The sequence below is a fragment of the Ostrinia furnacalis genome, unplaced genomic scaffold (genome assembly GCF_004193835.3).
Source record: "Ostrinia furnacalis isolate ACB-3 unplaced genomic scaffold, ASM419383v2 OfSCF4921, whole genome shotgun sequence".
NCBI lineage: Eukaryota > Metazoa > Arthropoda > Insecta > Lepidoptera > Crambidae > Ostrinia > Ostrinia furnacalis.
Genome location: NW_021135160.1, coordinates 80,939 through 97,534, shown reverse-complemented (window position 1 = coordinate 97,534; position 16,596 = coordinate 80,939). Strand labels below are relative to the sequence as shown.

The 16,596-nt window shown below is 42.5% G+C and overlaps 2 protein-coding genes across 2 annotated transcripts in view; one reads left to right on the top strand and one right to left on the bottom strand.

Annotated features, from left to right (window-relative positions):
* loco (regulator of G protein signaling family member locomotion defects) overlaps nt 1-13,644 on the top strand; it is a 99,993-nt gene extending 86,349 nt beyond the window's left edge. The window contains exons 8-14 of the mRNA XM_028314915.1: nt 402-542; nt 1,575-1,712; nt 6,478-6,657; nt 8,840-9,091; nt 10,641-10,763; nt 11,865-11,973; nt 12,587-13,644. Of these exons, the coding sequence (XP_028170716.1) occupies nt 402-542; nt 1,575-1,712; nt 6,478-6,657; nt 8,840-9,091; nt 10,641-10,763; nt 11,865-11,973; nt 12,587-12,726 (1,083 nt within the window). The 3' untranslated portion in view covers nt 12,727-13,644. The remainder of the gene's footprint in view (nt 1-401; nt 543-1,574; nt 1,713-6,477; nt 6,658-8,839; nt 9,092-10,640; nt 10,764-11,864; nt 11,974-12,586) is intronic.
* A 218-nt stretch (nt 13,645-13,862) lies between these two features.
* On the bottom strand, nt 13,863-15,705 carry mRpL45 (mitochondrial ribosomal protein L45). The gene is made up of 4 exons (XM_028314917.1): nt 15,515-15,705; nt 15,080-15,323; nt 14,544-14,932; nt 13,863-14,186 (listed from the first exon to the last, which is right to left on the bottom strand). Exons 1-4 carry the CDS (start codon nt 15,536-15,538, stop codon nt 13,905-13,907), a joined length of 939 nt encoding a protein of 312 aa, XP_028170718.1. The 5' UTR covers nt 15,539-15,705; the 3' UTR covers nt 13,863-13,904.
* Between the last annotated feature and the right edge of the window lie 891 nt (nt 15,706-16,596).

Sequence of the window (16,596 nt, the reverse complement as noted above, 5' to 3'; positions counted from 1 at the left end):
CATTTTAGAAGACAAACGTATGGGCCTGTCGCGTAAAATTTAATAACTTTCTTAAAATGTACTACATCAGTCTATTTACTGTTGAATATACATAGTCCCAAGAATATCCATTGCAAACACTGACCTGTTTTACTTGTGACTGTCAGACCTAGCCTGTCATAGCGAACATCAGACGCTATTATGTGTAAAAGAAAACGATGCAAGACATCACTTACTCATGTCGTGTTACATAGTGCGTTCTGGTCAAAAAGGGACGGATTGATATTAAAAATATTGTGTCACTTACGAAGTTCTTACGCGGCTATAATACTACCATGTATCTTCTTGCTTAGCTAGATTAAAACCTATCCCATCAATAAAGTTCCTTTTCGCAAGTTTCACACCAAGTTTCATCCTTACAGGCCCAGAAGCAGATCTTCAACGTGATGAAGTTCGACAGCTACCCGCGCTTCCTGCGCTCGGGCGTGCACGCCGAATGCGCGCGCGCGGACCTCTGCGGACGGCCCTCGCCATACGCGCCCGCCGACCCCGAACCCGCTAAGGTAACATATTTCATTCAAATACAGGGTGACTTTGTTATCAGTATCCAAATTTTTTAATAAGCTCGTTAGAACAATTTGACTATACAACTTTATCGTAATTATTTTTAATTGTGGTATTTTTTGCAAAAAAAAATTTTGAAAGTCTAATTCGCGGGTGCCCATATCTTAAGTTTTAAAGGTTATTGCTTATTTTCGCTCACCATTATATCTATTAAGCTTTGCAGTTAACTGTGTGTACATTTTTTTCCATGAACGAAGCAAATTTTCCACGTGAGTCAATATACATAGAAACCACGCGCAGAGGATGAAAATAATTAAATATGGAGAAAAAGTTGTATTTTCTTTACGTAAATCAATTAAGTTACTGATTCTGAGTCGATCCTGAAAATTTGGATACTGATACAAAAATCACCCTGTATAGTATTTAGCAATTCATAATAAAGTTCAAGAGCTTACCCAGCAGTTGGTGCGGTATATACCTCGTAGAAGTGGTGGTCGTTAGGGCAGAAAAAGATGGCTCGAAAATCGTACTGTAGGTTATTTTGACGTCTTTTGGTTCGTTCATTCGTTTATTTAAGCTAAATGTCGTCCACTGCTGGATAAAGGTCTTCTCCGAAGATTTCCATAACCGGTCTTGCGCTGCCCGCATCCAGGTTTCTTTCTGCGACCTAATTCATAGAACTGATGGCTGTTAGGGCACAAAAAGTTACCGAGTGGCGACCACGGATCGAAAAACGTAGTGTGGGCAGGCAGGCCTCCCAATCAGTAGACTGACGATCTATTCAACGTCGCAAGAAGCACTCAAATGCGCGCAGCGAAGGACCTGTCGTTGTGGAAAAACTTGCATATCAGCAATATCTCCAACTGGGGACATCCAGTCCATTATATTCATAGGTGTATGCGTATATAGTGGGGGTATAGGCCGTGCCATCGCAGAATGGTCTACTGCCCATGTCGGGAAAAATTACCCTTGATACGCCAATGATATATAAATATTACAGTTTTCACTAACGTATCATATTATTTTTCCAGCAAAGCCCCCTAAAGAAGTCAGCCAGCAATGCCTCAGAAAGACGGCGTAGTGGCGGCGCGTCCCTTCTCCCTTGGAAGCTGCGTGCTCCCTCGAGGGACCGCCAGCCGCCCGCCAGCCCGCCGCCGCCGCTTGCTGACGTGAGTACAGAACCATTCCCACCTCTAGTTCCCACCTTATAGAAGTCGGAGGGTCCCTTCTTCCTTGGACGCTGCAGCACGACTGTTCCCACCTCTAGTTCCCACCTTATAGAAGTCGGAGGGTCCCTTCTTCCTTGGAAACTGCAGCACAACTGTTCCCACCTCTAGTTCCCACCTTATAGAAGTCGGAGGGTCCCTTCTTCCTTGGAAACTGCAGCACAACTGTTCCCACCTCTAGTTCCCACCTTATAGAAGTCGGAGGGTCCCTTCTTCCTTGGAAACTGCAGCACAACTGTTCCCACCTCTAGTTCCCACCTTATAGAAGTCGGAGGGTCCCTTCTTCCTTGGAAACTGCAGCACAACTGTTCCCACCTCTAGTTCCCACCTTATAGAAGTCGGAGGGTCCCTTCTTCCTTGGACGCTGCAGCACAACTGTTCCCACCTCTAGTTCCCACCACTGCAACTCCTGTGTAGCCAGGATCTACCCACCTGCCACTCCTACCGCTGCAACCCCAGTAAAGCCCCCATAAGAAGTCCCTTCTCCTTTGGAGGCTTCGTGCGCCCTCAAAAGACCGCCAGCCGCCCGCCAGCCCGCCGCCGCCGCTTGCTGACGTGAGTAATAAATTAATAAATAAAAACATTTATTGCTTTTTTACACAGAAAAAGCCAGGGAAGCTACAGAGCCAAAGCATACGATGCGTTGCGTTGCGGTGTGTTGTGACGCCGGAGCGGTGTCGCTGCGTCGTCTTACCACAGAATAATAATAAGTACTACGTACAGAAGTTTTACTTCGCGAAGGTATTTAAAAAAATGTATGCTCAATGTCATTAACAATATGGTGTAATTTAGCCTGTCTCAAGAGTCAAGCACCATTTTGTTGACAAACGTCAGTGATCGGCACTGCGCCGAAGCTATAGGGCTGACTTCGGTAAAATGATGTGACGTGAGGTGCCAAACTGCGGAAAATGGCGGAGGAAATACATGATTTAGCATGAATTATCATGAATAATTTTAACTACTTATTTACCTCTCAGTGTCTTGAGGCAACTTAAAAAAGTGCATTCTGTGTTTTTATTATTATTTAGGCAGTTAAATACTGCACAGTATTTAACACCATTTTCTTTATTTTCTTTCATCATACACAAGAATACGCGTGCGTGAGCCAATGTTCGCTCGTATGTGAGGCCTTGTCGAATAGTATCCTGTAGGTGGGCCATCGTGCGTGTTTTGTTTTCGATGTAAACTCGCGGAGATGAACAGGCCTGGTCTTACATAGAATTATATCTGTGGCAATACGGCGAAATCTTTGTATTGACTCCGAGACGGCGCAGCGGCTATGATAGAAAAATTTATAGCGCGTCCTCTTTTTAAAAAAGCTATCCGAATCTAAATCGTTTCAATAGTTTGAGCGTGAAAGGTGTGCGCGTTTATAATCAAAGTTCTAACTTAGCCTTAAAGTGACTCGTCCTCAAACATGCATTTTTTAAACATTTGTGAGACACGCCTTCATACCACTAAAGTAACAGCGTGACATAAAGTATACGAAGGGCCATTAATAAATACTATAATAAAGCAAATATAAACGTTTGTTTGAGCCAAATAAACCATTTTTCTTTATTTCTTTCTTTCAAATATCAACGTAAGGAGGCTTGTCTTACAAACTTTATGTACTGTGTTATACATGCTCTCGACACGCCAAGTACACACCTTCGTGCCTTTAAATAACAGTTAAATAACAGTGTGATTGGTATGTAAATATTTTGCCCATTTATAGCTATTAATAATAATAATGGCAACATTTTGAAAAATTATGATAAAACAGACAAGATTTCTTATTATTTAAAAAAGTACTGGCAACAAAATAGAAAAGGTCACTCGCCAGGCGCCAACTATTTTTAAAGAGAAAAGTTTAATGCGTCTTCGAATTATATTTAACGTTATCATTACTATAAACATAGGATTTGTTTAATTATTGTGATAATCTGACATTCTTTATATATTGGACTGTTTGGTTAATACCAAACGTAGGTGATGTAGCAAAACTATTAATTCTGATAAAACTATTTTGTTGTTTGATTATGGATAATAGGATTGGGTTTTACATAAAAATACATCGCCATTCATAAATAATAATACTAAATTGTGTGTAATGTCGCCATCACCCCACGCCATTGAATGTCCCAAAGTTCTTTTCAAAAGTTGCTGTGCCCTAACTGGATCAATATTGTATACATAGTTGCTTAAAATGTAAGACCTAATGTGAATGCGCTAATGTGGTAAATAAATAAAGTATTGAGTATTGAGGTCCCATCACGCCGGATCTATTGACTTTGAATGTCCCCTAAATCAATATTTTGTAAAGTACCAGAATACAGAATTTCTCTGCATTGTGCAACATCAAATATTTGCAATATAGCTATCTGCGGAAAGTAACGATAGCAAACGGCAAACATTCGCTCGCTATAGCGTTGCTATTTTAGCGCAGCTAATTGTGTGCTATCTAGATAATAGATAGCGATCTAGCTGAAACTGGAATGGTGTTGGTCTATTATAAACCTTGTGCTATTTACTTTTAAGGGAAATCTTCCACTGACACGTTCAGAAACATCATTAGTTCACGATCAAGATAGATCTGACATGAGACTTATTTAGGTCTCTTGAAATGTATTAGACAGAATGTGTTCTGTAGGTCCATCGTTGGATGTCTGTGGCATTATTTATTTATTTATTTTAGGAAACGCATTAGGAAAAAAACAAAAATTCTAATTTACCTAATTATATTTTTTACGGGAATTCACGCATTATTATTGTGTGAATAATATTACAGAGCAAATATCACAATAGCCCGTGCGCTTTTGTAAATATTTGTCAATTAAACTACACTGTGGCTTTTCCCATCTAAATAAAGATACGTGCATCTGAAATGAACAAGAACCAAATATTTTATTTACAGTAAAATTATCCTGTTTACTTTTATATGCACCACTCCTAATTATACAACGCCATTAACAGATCTAGATTCTGTCCTCCTAGTAAAGTAAACTAGCCGAGTCACCATTCGTTTGCTACACAACTTCATAATTTATCAGATAGATTTATGTAACTGTTTCACTTTAGTCAAATATTTTTTTACTCTAATGTTAGCATAGTATCACAAGACTCCGGCCAGTGTTTTCTTGCTTTATCTAAAGGGCATGTGATGTGATACCATCTGTTTTGGACACCAATCTGGCGCGTGCGCCTAGATAGGTGCTGTGTGAACAGTTGTACTGGCTCCGAGCAGATTTTTTGATATGGCAATATTATTTTTGAAATGGATGCGATGTCCTTTGATGCTTGCAACACCGCATCTGATGTAGATCTTAAAATGATAGTGCATGCAAAAATCAGTGTTCTTAGATAGGTATTGTGTAAAAACAAATTACTGGATCGTACCAGATTTTTTGAGATGACTATATGGATGCGCTGTCCTTTGATGCTTGGATTGCCGCATTTGATGTAGATCTGAGATACTATGATTTGTTGATAAGTAAGTTGTTTTCCAAATATCTAATACTACATATTACGATTTATGCTTTTGAACTTTCATGGTCATTTAAGTACATTAGGTATAAAACATTGACATTTAAATATTTTATTTTTAGAATCTTTTACTTCATTTTCGACTACTTTTACAGATTTTACAGAACGAAGTTTGATTCAATCAAGTATAGGTTGAGACTTCTGATTGGTTGAATTTAACAGGGGACAAAATCTATGAATAAAATTGAATTGAGTTTTGGGCTATGTTTTTTTGTAATGCAGACAGTTTAGTGTGACTTGATCAGTTCATCATCTCTCTTAACTGCCTCCTAGGACATGCTGAAGCCTCATTCCATGTGGCCTTACATTACACTTAATAAGTATTATAAATTTATAAATGAAACAGCTTAAGAGCGGAAGCACACGATGCGTTGCGGCGCCGCACTGCAAAGATTTCGCAATATCACAGATGTTGCGTGTGCGTCGTGTGCCCTTCACAGATACTATGTAAGACGACGCAGCGTCACCGTTGTCGCAACGCATCGTATCCTTTGACTTCATTGACATATTGCGTTCCCCCGTTGCGAAACCCGTAGTTTACACGCCGCTTCATTTGCCGCGTCAGACGCGGCGTCGTTAGTCGCATGCGACGCCACAATGCCCACAATTCATACAAACGCTTGCAAAATAGCTTCTCCTTGTACGCTCTAAACCAGTGGTTCATCTATATATATAAAAGAAAAAGAAAGTCGTGTTAGTTACTCCACTTATAACTCAAGAACGGCTGAACCGATTTAGCTGAAAATTGTCGGGGAGGTAGTTTAGAGCCAGGAAAAGGACATAGGATACTTTTTATCCCGTTCGCTTAAAAAAAAGTCTGCTTATTTATTGCCATTAAGGCGGAACAAAGTTCGCCGGGTCAGCTAGTTTTTAATATTTAAGTCATGAGGGACCATTTTACCAAATTTCTGTCTTGTCAGGGACCACCTCATAATCGGTCAAAATCAGTTTGACTGCAAAAATCTGTTAAAAGTGGTTTTAACCAAGGTGTGCAAGTGCACTTCGTGGACCACTTGGAATGTCTCCAGGGACCACCAGTGGACCGCGGACCACCGGTTAAGAACCACTGCTCTAAGGTCTGCCGTATGTTTGTGTTTCGCCCCGCGTCTCCTTGAACGGGGCCTAACAGGATATGCTTTTAGCAATATCCACATATCCTAACCTTATTTCTCCATTGCTCCAGGTAGTAAAATCGAGCCAATCTGCGGGCTGTTCGCTCTGCCGCGTGGTGCTACCGGACGGCGCTACGTCGGTGGTGGGCGTGGAGCCGGGCGTGCCGGTGCGGCGCCTGGTGGAGCGCCTGCTGCAGCGCCGGAACCTCGCCGCCGCCGCCTATGACGTGCTGCTGAAGGATGCTGGACAGGTAGGCATCGTAGACTGTAGTGGCTTTCAGGGAGACGAAGGATACTGATCAGGCACGTATGGAGCGAAATGACAGATCTTAGGCATCATTTAGGTCACTCTGCAGCGCAAAAACCTCGCCGCCGCCGCCTATGACGTGCTGCTGAAGGATGCTGGACAGGTAGGCATCGTAGGCTGGAGTAGCTTTCAGGGAGTTCAGGGACATTGATCGGGTACGAAACGAAATGGATCTTAGGCTTCATCTAGCTTTGTCTCATCTTTCCCAGCAGCGCAGGAAACTCGCCGTGCTGCTGAAAGACGCGGGACAGGTACGTGGAAGCTTTCAGGTTTTAGGCAGCTTCCAGCTATTGCGGAAGAAGTGAGGAACTACACGGCCGCGTACGACGTCTTACTGACCGTCGCTGATCAGCTACGTGGGGCGAATATTTCCAGGTCTTAGGTAGTGTCTACTCTTTCGGTGGAATTTCTCATTATGATCTTAGGCCGCACCCATGAAAGAAGACATGCTGCGTAGTGTTCCCTAATGGACGCTAATCAGGGATCACCTTCTAAGTTCTTAGGCAGCAATCGTTCTCCCATGAAAGTTTCCTTCCTTCTTTATAGAAGATACTAGGGCATTAGACGCAAACGTGGTCGACCCAGGCAAATTTGGCGGCGCACTGTAGCGGACGAGGCGAAGAGGATCGGCAAGACCTGGAGCGAGATCAAGCGAGAAGCTCAAGATCGAACGAGATGGGGGACTGTTGTGGACGCCCTCTGCCTCATCTAGGGGACATAGGACCATAATTCAAGTAAGTCAGGGCATTAGAGGTCCAGGTACGTGGCAGGCTTCAGTCTCGCCAATCGGCGGGCTGTTCCTTATGCCGCGTGGTGCTACCGGACGGCGCTACGTCGGTGGTGGGCGTGGAGCCGGGCGTGCCGGTGCGGCGCCTGGTGGAGCGCCTGCTGCAGCGCCGGAACCTCGCCGCCGCCGCCTATGACGTGCTGCTGAAGGATGCCGGACAGGTATGTACTATAGACTGGAGTGGCTTTCAGAGAGACGAAGGATACTGATCAGGCACGGAGCGAAATGGATCTTAGGCTTCATCTAGCTCTGTTTCATCTTTCCCTGCAGCGCAGGAAACTCGCCGTGATGCTGAAAGACGCGGGACAGGTACGTGGAAGCTTTCAGGTTTTAGGCAGAATCCAGCTTCCAGCTATTGCTGAAGAAGTTAAGAACTACACGGCCGCGTACGACGTCTTACTGACCGTCGCTGATCAGCTACGTGGGCGAATGTTTCCAGGTCTTAGGCAGTGTCTACTCTTTCCGTGGAATTTCTCATTATGATCTTAGGCCGCACCTAAGATAGAAGACATGCTGCGTAGTGTTCCCTAATGGACGCCAATCAGGGTTCACAGGGATCACCTTCCAAGTTCTTAGGCAGCAATCGTTCTCCCATGGAAGTTTCCTTCCTTTATAGAAGAGACTAGGGCATTAGAGGTCCAGATACGTGGCAGGCTTCAGTCTCGCCAGTGGGCGGGCTGTTCGCTCTGCCGCGTGGTGCTACCGGACGGTGCTACGTCAGTGGTGGCGCGGCCGCGTATTACTTGCTAATCTTCTAATCTAAAGGAAGTTGCTTTTTTATGACAAAGACTAGAGCAGCAGAGAAATTTCGTTTAAGCTGCGTTTCCAACTTAGATGTGCGAGGATGAGTAGCATGGGATGTATTTGTAAAGAACCAATAGAATCGCTTCACTTACCTCGCCTCGATAAATGAAGCGATTCTATTCTGAGCGATCCTGGTGGAAACTCAGCTTTATAACTGAAGGACGCTGATTAGCTATGGTGGAGTGCAATGATTTTCAGATCTAAGGCAGGAATATACTTCTCGTAGAAATTCCCTTTCTAATCTAAGACAGTATCCAGTTTTTTCTGTGGAAGTTTTTGTAGTAAAGACAAGGGTATTAAGTTGAGCTTCTAAGTTGTAAATGCATATCCTGTAATAAACAAGAGGCTGGAAAAAGTTTATTTTGCCACTTCTTCTCACAACCAGCCGATATAATTTCCTGGAGTGGTGATAAAACAAGCTATATTTTGATTTTGGATTTGTTTATGTGATGTGAAAAGGGTCAAAAAACCCTTGACCTAATCGTAATTGAATTATTTATACTTTTGACTAACAATACCTATCTTTTGTCCACAGGGCGAGTCGGCAACCATCGACCTATCCTCTCCATCCACCATTATCGGCGGGCGTGAAGTAGTGGTTGAACGTCGCGCGGTTGTACGAGTGGAATTAGCTGGACGCGTGGTGGCCGTTAGATGTAGACCCGCGCGCCGGTTGAGACATGTTCTGAGGCCGGTGTTAGCAAGATACGCGCCTGCACACGCCTTGGTCACACAAAGATTGGTGCTAAGAGACGGGTGTCACGTTCATCCTGATACACTCATGCAGGTAATTTTCTTTCATTATAGGTTGTGCTATTTTTATTACATACTATAGGCAACGTGACATCCATACAGCGATTCATACTCCGGGATAGGTGCCATTTGCATCATACTTTCATGTAAGTAACTGGCCGGACGCGTGGTCGCTGTTAGATGTAGGCCCGCGCGCCGGTTGAGACATGTTCTGAGGCCGGTGTTGGCGAGATATGCGCCCGCGCACGCGCTAGTTACACAAAGACTCGTGCTAAGAGACGGGTGCCACGTTCATCCTGATACACTCATGCAGGTAACTTTCATTACTTTCGTGCGCTTTTCAGACACATTAAGGCAACGTGCCCGCGTCTTCCACATAGCGACTCGTATGGCGGGATAGGTACCACATGTATCCAGCTATTCTTTTGTAAGTAAGTAGTCGTACGAGTTGAATTAGCAGGCCGCGTGGTCGCAGTTAGATGTAGACCCGCGCGCCGGTTGAGACACGTTCTGAGGCCGGTGTTGGCGAGATACGCACCCGCGCACGCGCTAGTCACACAAAGACTCGTGCTAAGGGACGGCTGCCATGTCCATCCTGATACACTCATGCAGGTAACTTTCTTTCCTTTCATTACTTTCGTGCGGTTTTCAGACACATAAAGGCAACGCGCCCGCGTCTTCTACATAGCGACTCATATGGCGGGATAGGTACCAGATTAATCCAGATATTCTCATGTAAGTAAGTAGTCGTACGAGTGGAATTAGCCGGGCGTGTAGTCGCAGTTATAGTCTGGTCTGTTGCTGTCGCGCTCGCACACTCACTGCGGGCGCCCGTCGCACAGTCGTGACAGCAATATAATTACGCGCGAGCGATAAGGATGGGTAGCTTGGGGTCATTGGACAAAATTCTACGTGCTCACGGACCGGGCTTTAGATGTAGACCCGCGCGCCGGTTGAGACACGTTCTGAGGCCGGTGTTGGCGAGATACGCGCCTGCACACGCCTTGGTCACACAAAGATTGGTGCTAAGGGACGGGTGTCATGTCCATCCTGATACGCTTATGCAGGTTCGTTCTTTTCAACTAAATTACTTTTACTCCTGGATAAAAGGATTCTCCTAGGATTCCCACAATGATCACTCCTTCGCTGCCCGCAATTAAGTGTATCCGTCCACCGAGTGGGAGAGGTATGCCTATACTACGTTTTCTGGTCCGTGGTCACCATTCGACTGTGGTCGTGGTCTGATGCAGGAGATACATCCTTATTTTACTTTTCTTCCATTAAAGCTTCATAAGTTTCGCTGCCGCCTCAGGCAGAAAATGACTAATGATTCGGTTCGATTAGCCTAGGCGCAAAACACCGATTTTTTGTCGGCCTTTAGTTTGGTCGGGCTGTTAATCCAGTACGGACATGTATAAAATGCGCACATTGGTATCGGCCGATTCTTCATACAAATTAGAATTGGGCCCAACTATCGGCAACACATCTGATCCCTCATAGCCCTCTTGCAATAAACTAACTGAGATATCTCAGCTTTCAACAATGTAGAATAGAATTATAATTTTTGTTTCTATTGTCTCCAGGAACTAGACGGAGCACGGCTTCAAATTGTGGAAGTGTCTGAGAGCACGACGTGCACGACCGAGCGCGACGACGATGCCGACTCGCTTAGTGACCTGGCGCTACGGCTGCAAGACGACGCCAAGGAGTTCGATGTCCAGGTAGGCCTTTTTTCGTCAGGAAATGCATTGTTAGTGAATTATGTGGAGCTCTCTTTACCACACGGGTGGGACCTAACCACCAAAACCTAACGGTGTCGACTAATGCTGGATTTCTATATTCAATCCTAATCCAAATTATACGGATTTGGATTGTCAACTGTCAAATTTTAATATGTTTTTGGCCAAAATAACTGCGGTTTTTGATGTTTTTACATTTTTATATTGTTTATAAGACTATTTAAATAATATTCAAGTGTAAATGCATCGAAAATTTTGGAAATATAATCTAAAACTGAATTCAATTTGACAGTTGTAATCCGGATTTGGACAAGGATTGAATATGGGAATCGGGCGTAAGTCTATTGGAAGGCTACCTATAGCATCATGTATTAGACAGTGCATGTATAGTGCATGCACCACAGTAATAGTCGGCTAGACAGCTTTATATGTGCAGTACAGGCAGCAGACTCGTCATATCGGTCAAATACCAAAAGTACGAAAAGCGACATGTCTATAAGACAGCAATCGTTGTGTAGGACTTTCCTAGCTACATAGACATATCAACGCACAACCTAAACGGCTAAACGTAGGCACTTGAAATTTGGAAGGGACGTAGCTTAGGTACCGTAGAGGTGCACTAAGAAAGGAATTCCCGAAATTTCCACGGGAACAGGAATTAGCGGGAAAATCCTTTTGTATGAAAAATCTAAACCGCTTAAGTTAGACGCTTGAAATTTGGCATGCAGGTACCTTAGTAAACTTAAAGCTTATTAACAACGGGATATTGCAAAATTCCCACGGGAACGGGAGTTAGCGGGGAAAAACATTTGTATGAAAAAATCTAAACCGCGTAAGATAGATGAAGGGGTAAAACGGGATCCACGCGTACTAAGTTGCGGGCGGCCGCTAGTACCCTAATAAGCAGCTAGCAATGACAGCATAAGAATCATAAATAAGCTCTTTACAATCAGTCACAAAAACTAATCAATGTTTTTTCTATCACAGAGTGCGAGCAGCTCCAGCAGAAGCATATCCAACGGCTTCTCTACTCCCGGCCTGGCGTCATCGCTCGCCGCCGGCCTGCCCGCGCTGCCCCCCGCGCTGGGGGCCCCGGCGGGGGGGGCCGGGGGGCCCGCGGGGGGCCGCGTGCGCGCCGCGCTGCGCTCCGGCCCGCCGCTACACCATCACCCGCCAGGTTGGTTGGAATGAGATCTTGATTGATAAATACGTGTAGAGTATTTTTTGATAAGTTAACTGACGGACTAATTAAAACTCTTGCTTTTTGACCCAGGCAACATCCCCATTTCGGTGTTGGACTGACCAACTCAATATCCAAGGGTTCGAGCCCTGCCACCGCTGAACTATTAAACCCATTCGTAACACAAGCATTTTAGTTTACTATGAGGGGTTAACAGGAATAACAGGACAGTTGTAACAAAGTATTGTGAAAAAAAGTATTGTACTGAACACTGATGTGTGGAAAATAACACCTATTTGTAACCACATAAGACGGTAGTGTTTTTGTGATTTTTAATTTTCAACGTTTCAAAATATCCCAAAATTCCACTTTGATTATTAACTATAAAACGCTTGTGAAAGATTTCTGACACTAAAATTCTATTGAATAATAAATAAATAATAAATCTTTGGACAATTTCACACAGCGCCAGCTAGCCCCAAAGTAAGCAACTTAATGCTTGTGTTATGGGTGCTAGCTTGACGGATATACTACTTATATACTTTGAATAATATCACATTATTCTCATTACATCCAAATAGAAAACTAACTCAACATCTCCCTATTACAGACTTCCTAGAAAACCTCCGCGAGACGCAACGCCAGCGGCTGCAGAAGGAGCCCTCCCCGCCGCCCGCGGGCCCCGCCGCGCCCCGCGCGCCGCCCCCGCTGCCCCCCAAGCCGTCCCAGCGGGCCCCCACCGTCGTGTGAACACGGGGGACGCTGGCACTCTGGGACTCTACTCACCGGGGTTAATGACCGCCCCGAATGTCTGTGCCCTTCCTCTGCTCGCCGATCAGGTGACAGATGATTGTGTTCAACTCAGCATCCGTCTCCGGACTCTGTGGTGCGCCGATTGAAGTCTCGCGCCAAGTTTTGTCTGTGGCGCGCCGGACGTTAACGATTACGTCACGATCGCGATGTAAAATACTGATTGTTTTGATTCATGACTGATTGAATGTTACATGCGTTAAAAATATGATTTTGCCATGAATTGATTATTGTAAATCATATCGATATGTAGATAAATAAATTCGCAAACGATCTTGATTAATTGTAATCTGCTCAAATAGCCATTTATTAGTGTTGTAAATGCATCTATTGGATATAGTTGTTGAGTAGTATTGATTGTTTTATTTGTACAAATGTATGCCATGTTATGAAATCATTCCAACTATGAAATGTACAATGATTGTGTATTAGTTTTCGCACTGTATAAATATTGTAAATATGTTGTGACTAAATAATGATGCCTTCCATAGTGGATAAGACTGCACTAACTTTATGAGTGCCTTGCAGTGTTCAGTACATACCTAAAGGGTCAAGGAATTGATGAGAAATTGATTTATGTAATTTAAGATGTAACTTTTTTAAATATATTCATATTTATGAAACATATCATTTTGTTATTAGTAAAATTGCAACTGTAAAATAGAAAATGTTAATAAAATTTTAAATCACCTAGCCCTAAACAAGGGGAAAACTAACGCTAGATATGAAACTAACAAATTGTACTGTAAGTGTGGGTACTGATAGTCTAGTAATTTATTGTTATAAACAAAGCATACAAGAACAAGAGTAATTGCTCTGAGAGTATTAAATATTGAAAATAAAATTGATTGAAAATTATCAAGCTATTTTAATTTACTGTTTTTTTTTTCTAAATAATGCATCACTCACTTCATTATACAAAAGGAGGAAACAACGTCAACTCGTGAGAGGCAGCCCCTATTGTATAAAAAAAAAATACACGAGATATTGAGCTACTCAAACTTGGTCATGTCATCACTGAATTTCTATCACAAATTGTGCATCTGTCACGAATTGTTGGATACAAAAGACATGTAAACTATTAATAAAACTATTTATTCATCTAAATACATATACAATCACTTATCAGCTATCGCAGGAGTCTCCGTTTTCCCATCAGTCACCAGCGGCACCGGTTCTGGTTCCGGCTGGATTCTGGTCAACTTGGAAGGATCTTTCGGCGGCGCCCAGTCGGGAATAATCTTGTCGTGTACGCGCCAAGTTCCATACATGTTGGAGAGGTGTTTCTCGAAGACCACATACTCTAGGACGTCTTTGGCTAAGATCTCGCTGCCGTGGATGAGGCGCCCGAAACGGTCGTAGACGGCTAACTGCTGGCGGGTGTGGAAACGGACTGTCACCTGCAAAAAATATTTGATTTTATTAAATCACTCATTTATACAACCAACACATTCATACAGAGGAAACATTAAGAGAATAAGCTATGGGGTTTCATTCACTAATAGTACGCTGAAAGTAGCCACGAGGGTTTTCGCGATTGAAAAATCCGCCAGATGGCAATACGTAGACGGGAGGTCCTTAAATCCTTGGTGGATTTTGACATGACATTGACAGATATGTCAAAATCCACCAATCATGCAGCATTTGGACCTCCCGTCTACGTATTGCCATCTGGCGGATTTTTCAATCACGAAAACCCTCATTGGAGCTACTCAAACTATTTTCAACAATCTTTCCTTTGAAATAAAAAATCTAACCTGCCCAAAGATGTTTTCCTTGCTGATGACATCAGTACAACGAGCATGGACCACTCTAGGTGGCTCCAGGGAATCCAGGAATTTCCACCGAATAGTCTTACGCAACGAATTATGCATAAACTCCGGGTATGCCTTCTCCGTCACATGCAATCGTAGCTCCCTCTTATCGTGATTAGCTAAAGCCTCATGAGCTTTGATGTAGATATCCTGTGCGATGCTAGCAAACTTTTTTGAGTCAAAATCTTCTTCAAATGATTTAACTTTACGTATTGCCATCATTGATTTGGATTTTTTCTCAAGTAGCTCAACGGTTTGTTTGGCACGTGATGCAGAGACGATGGATGCTTTGCCGTCACCCTCTGGTGGTACGTATGGTTCAAAGACTCCACCTGTAACAGTAAATTTGAATATTAAAACATTTTTACTTTTTGACTGATAAAAATACTTTGTCTTAATGAAAAAATTCTGATAAAACAATTCTATGTTCCAATATTATTGTGTATGAACAAAGTGTATTTGAAAATAATATTAGGTACCTGTAGCTGAAATATAGAATGGACGTTCCATCCACGGCCTGGGTGGTAGAACTCCTCTTTCCTTCATTTTTTGCCTCAACTTTTCTTTCGAAAGTGTATCAAAGTCTTCATTGAAGTCAGGTAGCTTCACCTTTACAAACTTTTTGGCTCGTAGCTTCTTAAACTTGGGATCATAATGCTTGGCTTGGGTGGTGCGGACCGCTTGTGTAAATACTGCGGCTGGGGTGAGCCGCAAGGCTCCCATCTGAATACAAAATTAGTCAGTCTTTATTCCATAAACATTAACATAAAAAGTTTATTGACTGATGGCTATAAAATTGTGATTAGATTAAGTATGTTAACTCCATGATCGGTGAGAGATTGGTTTTCGAACTAATTGACTTTATTTACAAGTAATTTTGCAAAAAATTAAGTTGTAAAGTAAAAACTACAAACCTTCGTTAGTAAAGAGTTCGCCATAGTTATAGATGTATGACTAAATTTTTGAAACAAAAGAATAAGTAATTTAAATGAACATATTTAGAACACGAAAACTAATAATTATAGAGATTTATTTAACTTTTTATGTAAAATTCCTCCCTTTTATAACCTAAAACAAAATAGAGAACAACAGCTGGCTGGGTTGTCAATGTCAAAATATATCTTGTTCCTGTTTTATTCATGCCAAGATTAACGACAGTAACGATAACGATACTTATAGAAAAAAAAAACACTTGCCAGGTCATTAAACTAGGCAAGTTTTATGTGAATTTCCGAAGCAGTCGTAGTTAAAAATGTTACTTGTATTTTACATTACTTATCTAAAAACTTTTTACGTTTTAAAGATCTATTNCAACAACATTACATTATAGCTTCTTGGTATCATTATAGCTGATTCGTACATTTTTCAATCAATTCTGGGGGCTGACCTGACCATTCTGGGGTGCCATAGTCCCGAGCATGGGGGGGGGGGGGGTGATCGCCCCGGGTGCCAAGCCATGCTACGCCGCCACTGAAGATAATGACTGTATTGTTGTCGAGTAAGCTTTTCCTGATTCATTTTTTAGATCTTATTTGCCTAATGTTAAAGTTTAATTTTAATTCACTTCTGTACCGTTAATTATAAATATATAGCCTGACCAGGAACATAAAAACCCTGGCATAGAGGCGCGTCAATTGCATTTGATAGTGCAACACTGAGTACAGTCGTACCTGTGTTAAATTAATAGGCTAACTTTATGTATCAGGATTCAGGATTACGGGCTAATTTGATATTTTCATGAATTAACGAAAAAATATTATTATAGGTAACCTGGTTTAAATAAATTAAATGAAAACATCAATCGAAATTAGTACCATTAGTTTTCCGCAACATGGCGAGGGTTTTTATGTTCCTGGTCAGGCTATAGATGCAACTATTCGGCTTAAGTTAATAGCGTAACGTTATTGGATATCGAAGAATGGAATAGTACTAAAAATATGACACAAGGAACATACCCTCCAAAATGTCTATGGTGTTTTGTTTTTTCTGCCATTTT

What these genes read in the sequence shown, in the direction of transcription:
- mRpL45 (XM_028314917.1), bottom strand. Translation starts at nt 15,538, where the DNA reads ATGGCGAACTCTTTACTAACGAAG. An exon ending in CGAACTCTTTACTAACGAAG is followed by an intron (nt 15,324 to 15,514) that starts GTTTGTAGTTTT and finishes TTTTGTATTCAG; the next exon opens with ATGGGAGCCTTGCGGCTCAC. An exon ending in ATTCTATATTTCAGCTACAG is followed by an intron (nt 14,933 to 15,079) that starts GTACCTAATATT and finishes TTACTGTTACAG; the next exon opens with GTGGAGTCTTTGAACCATAC.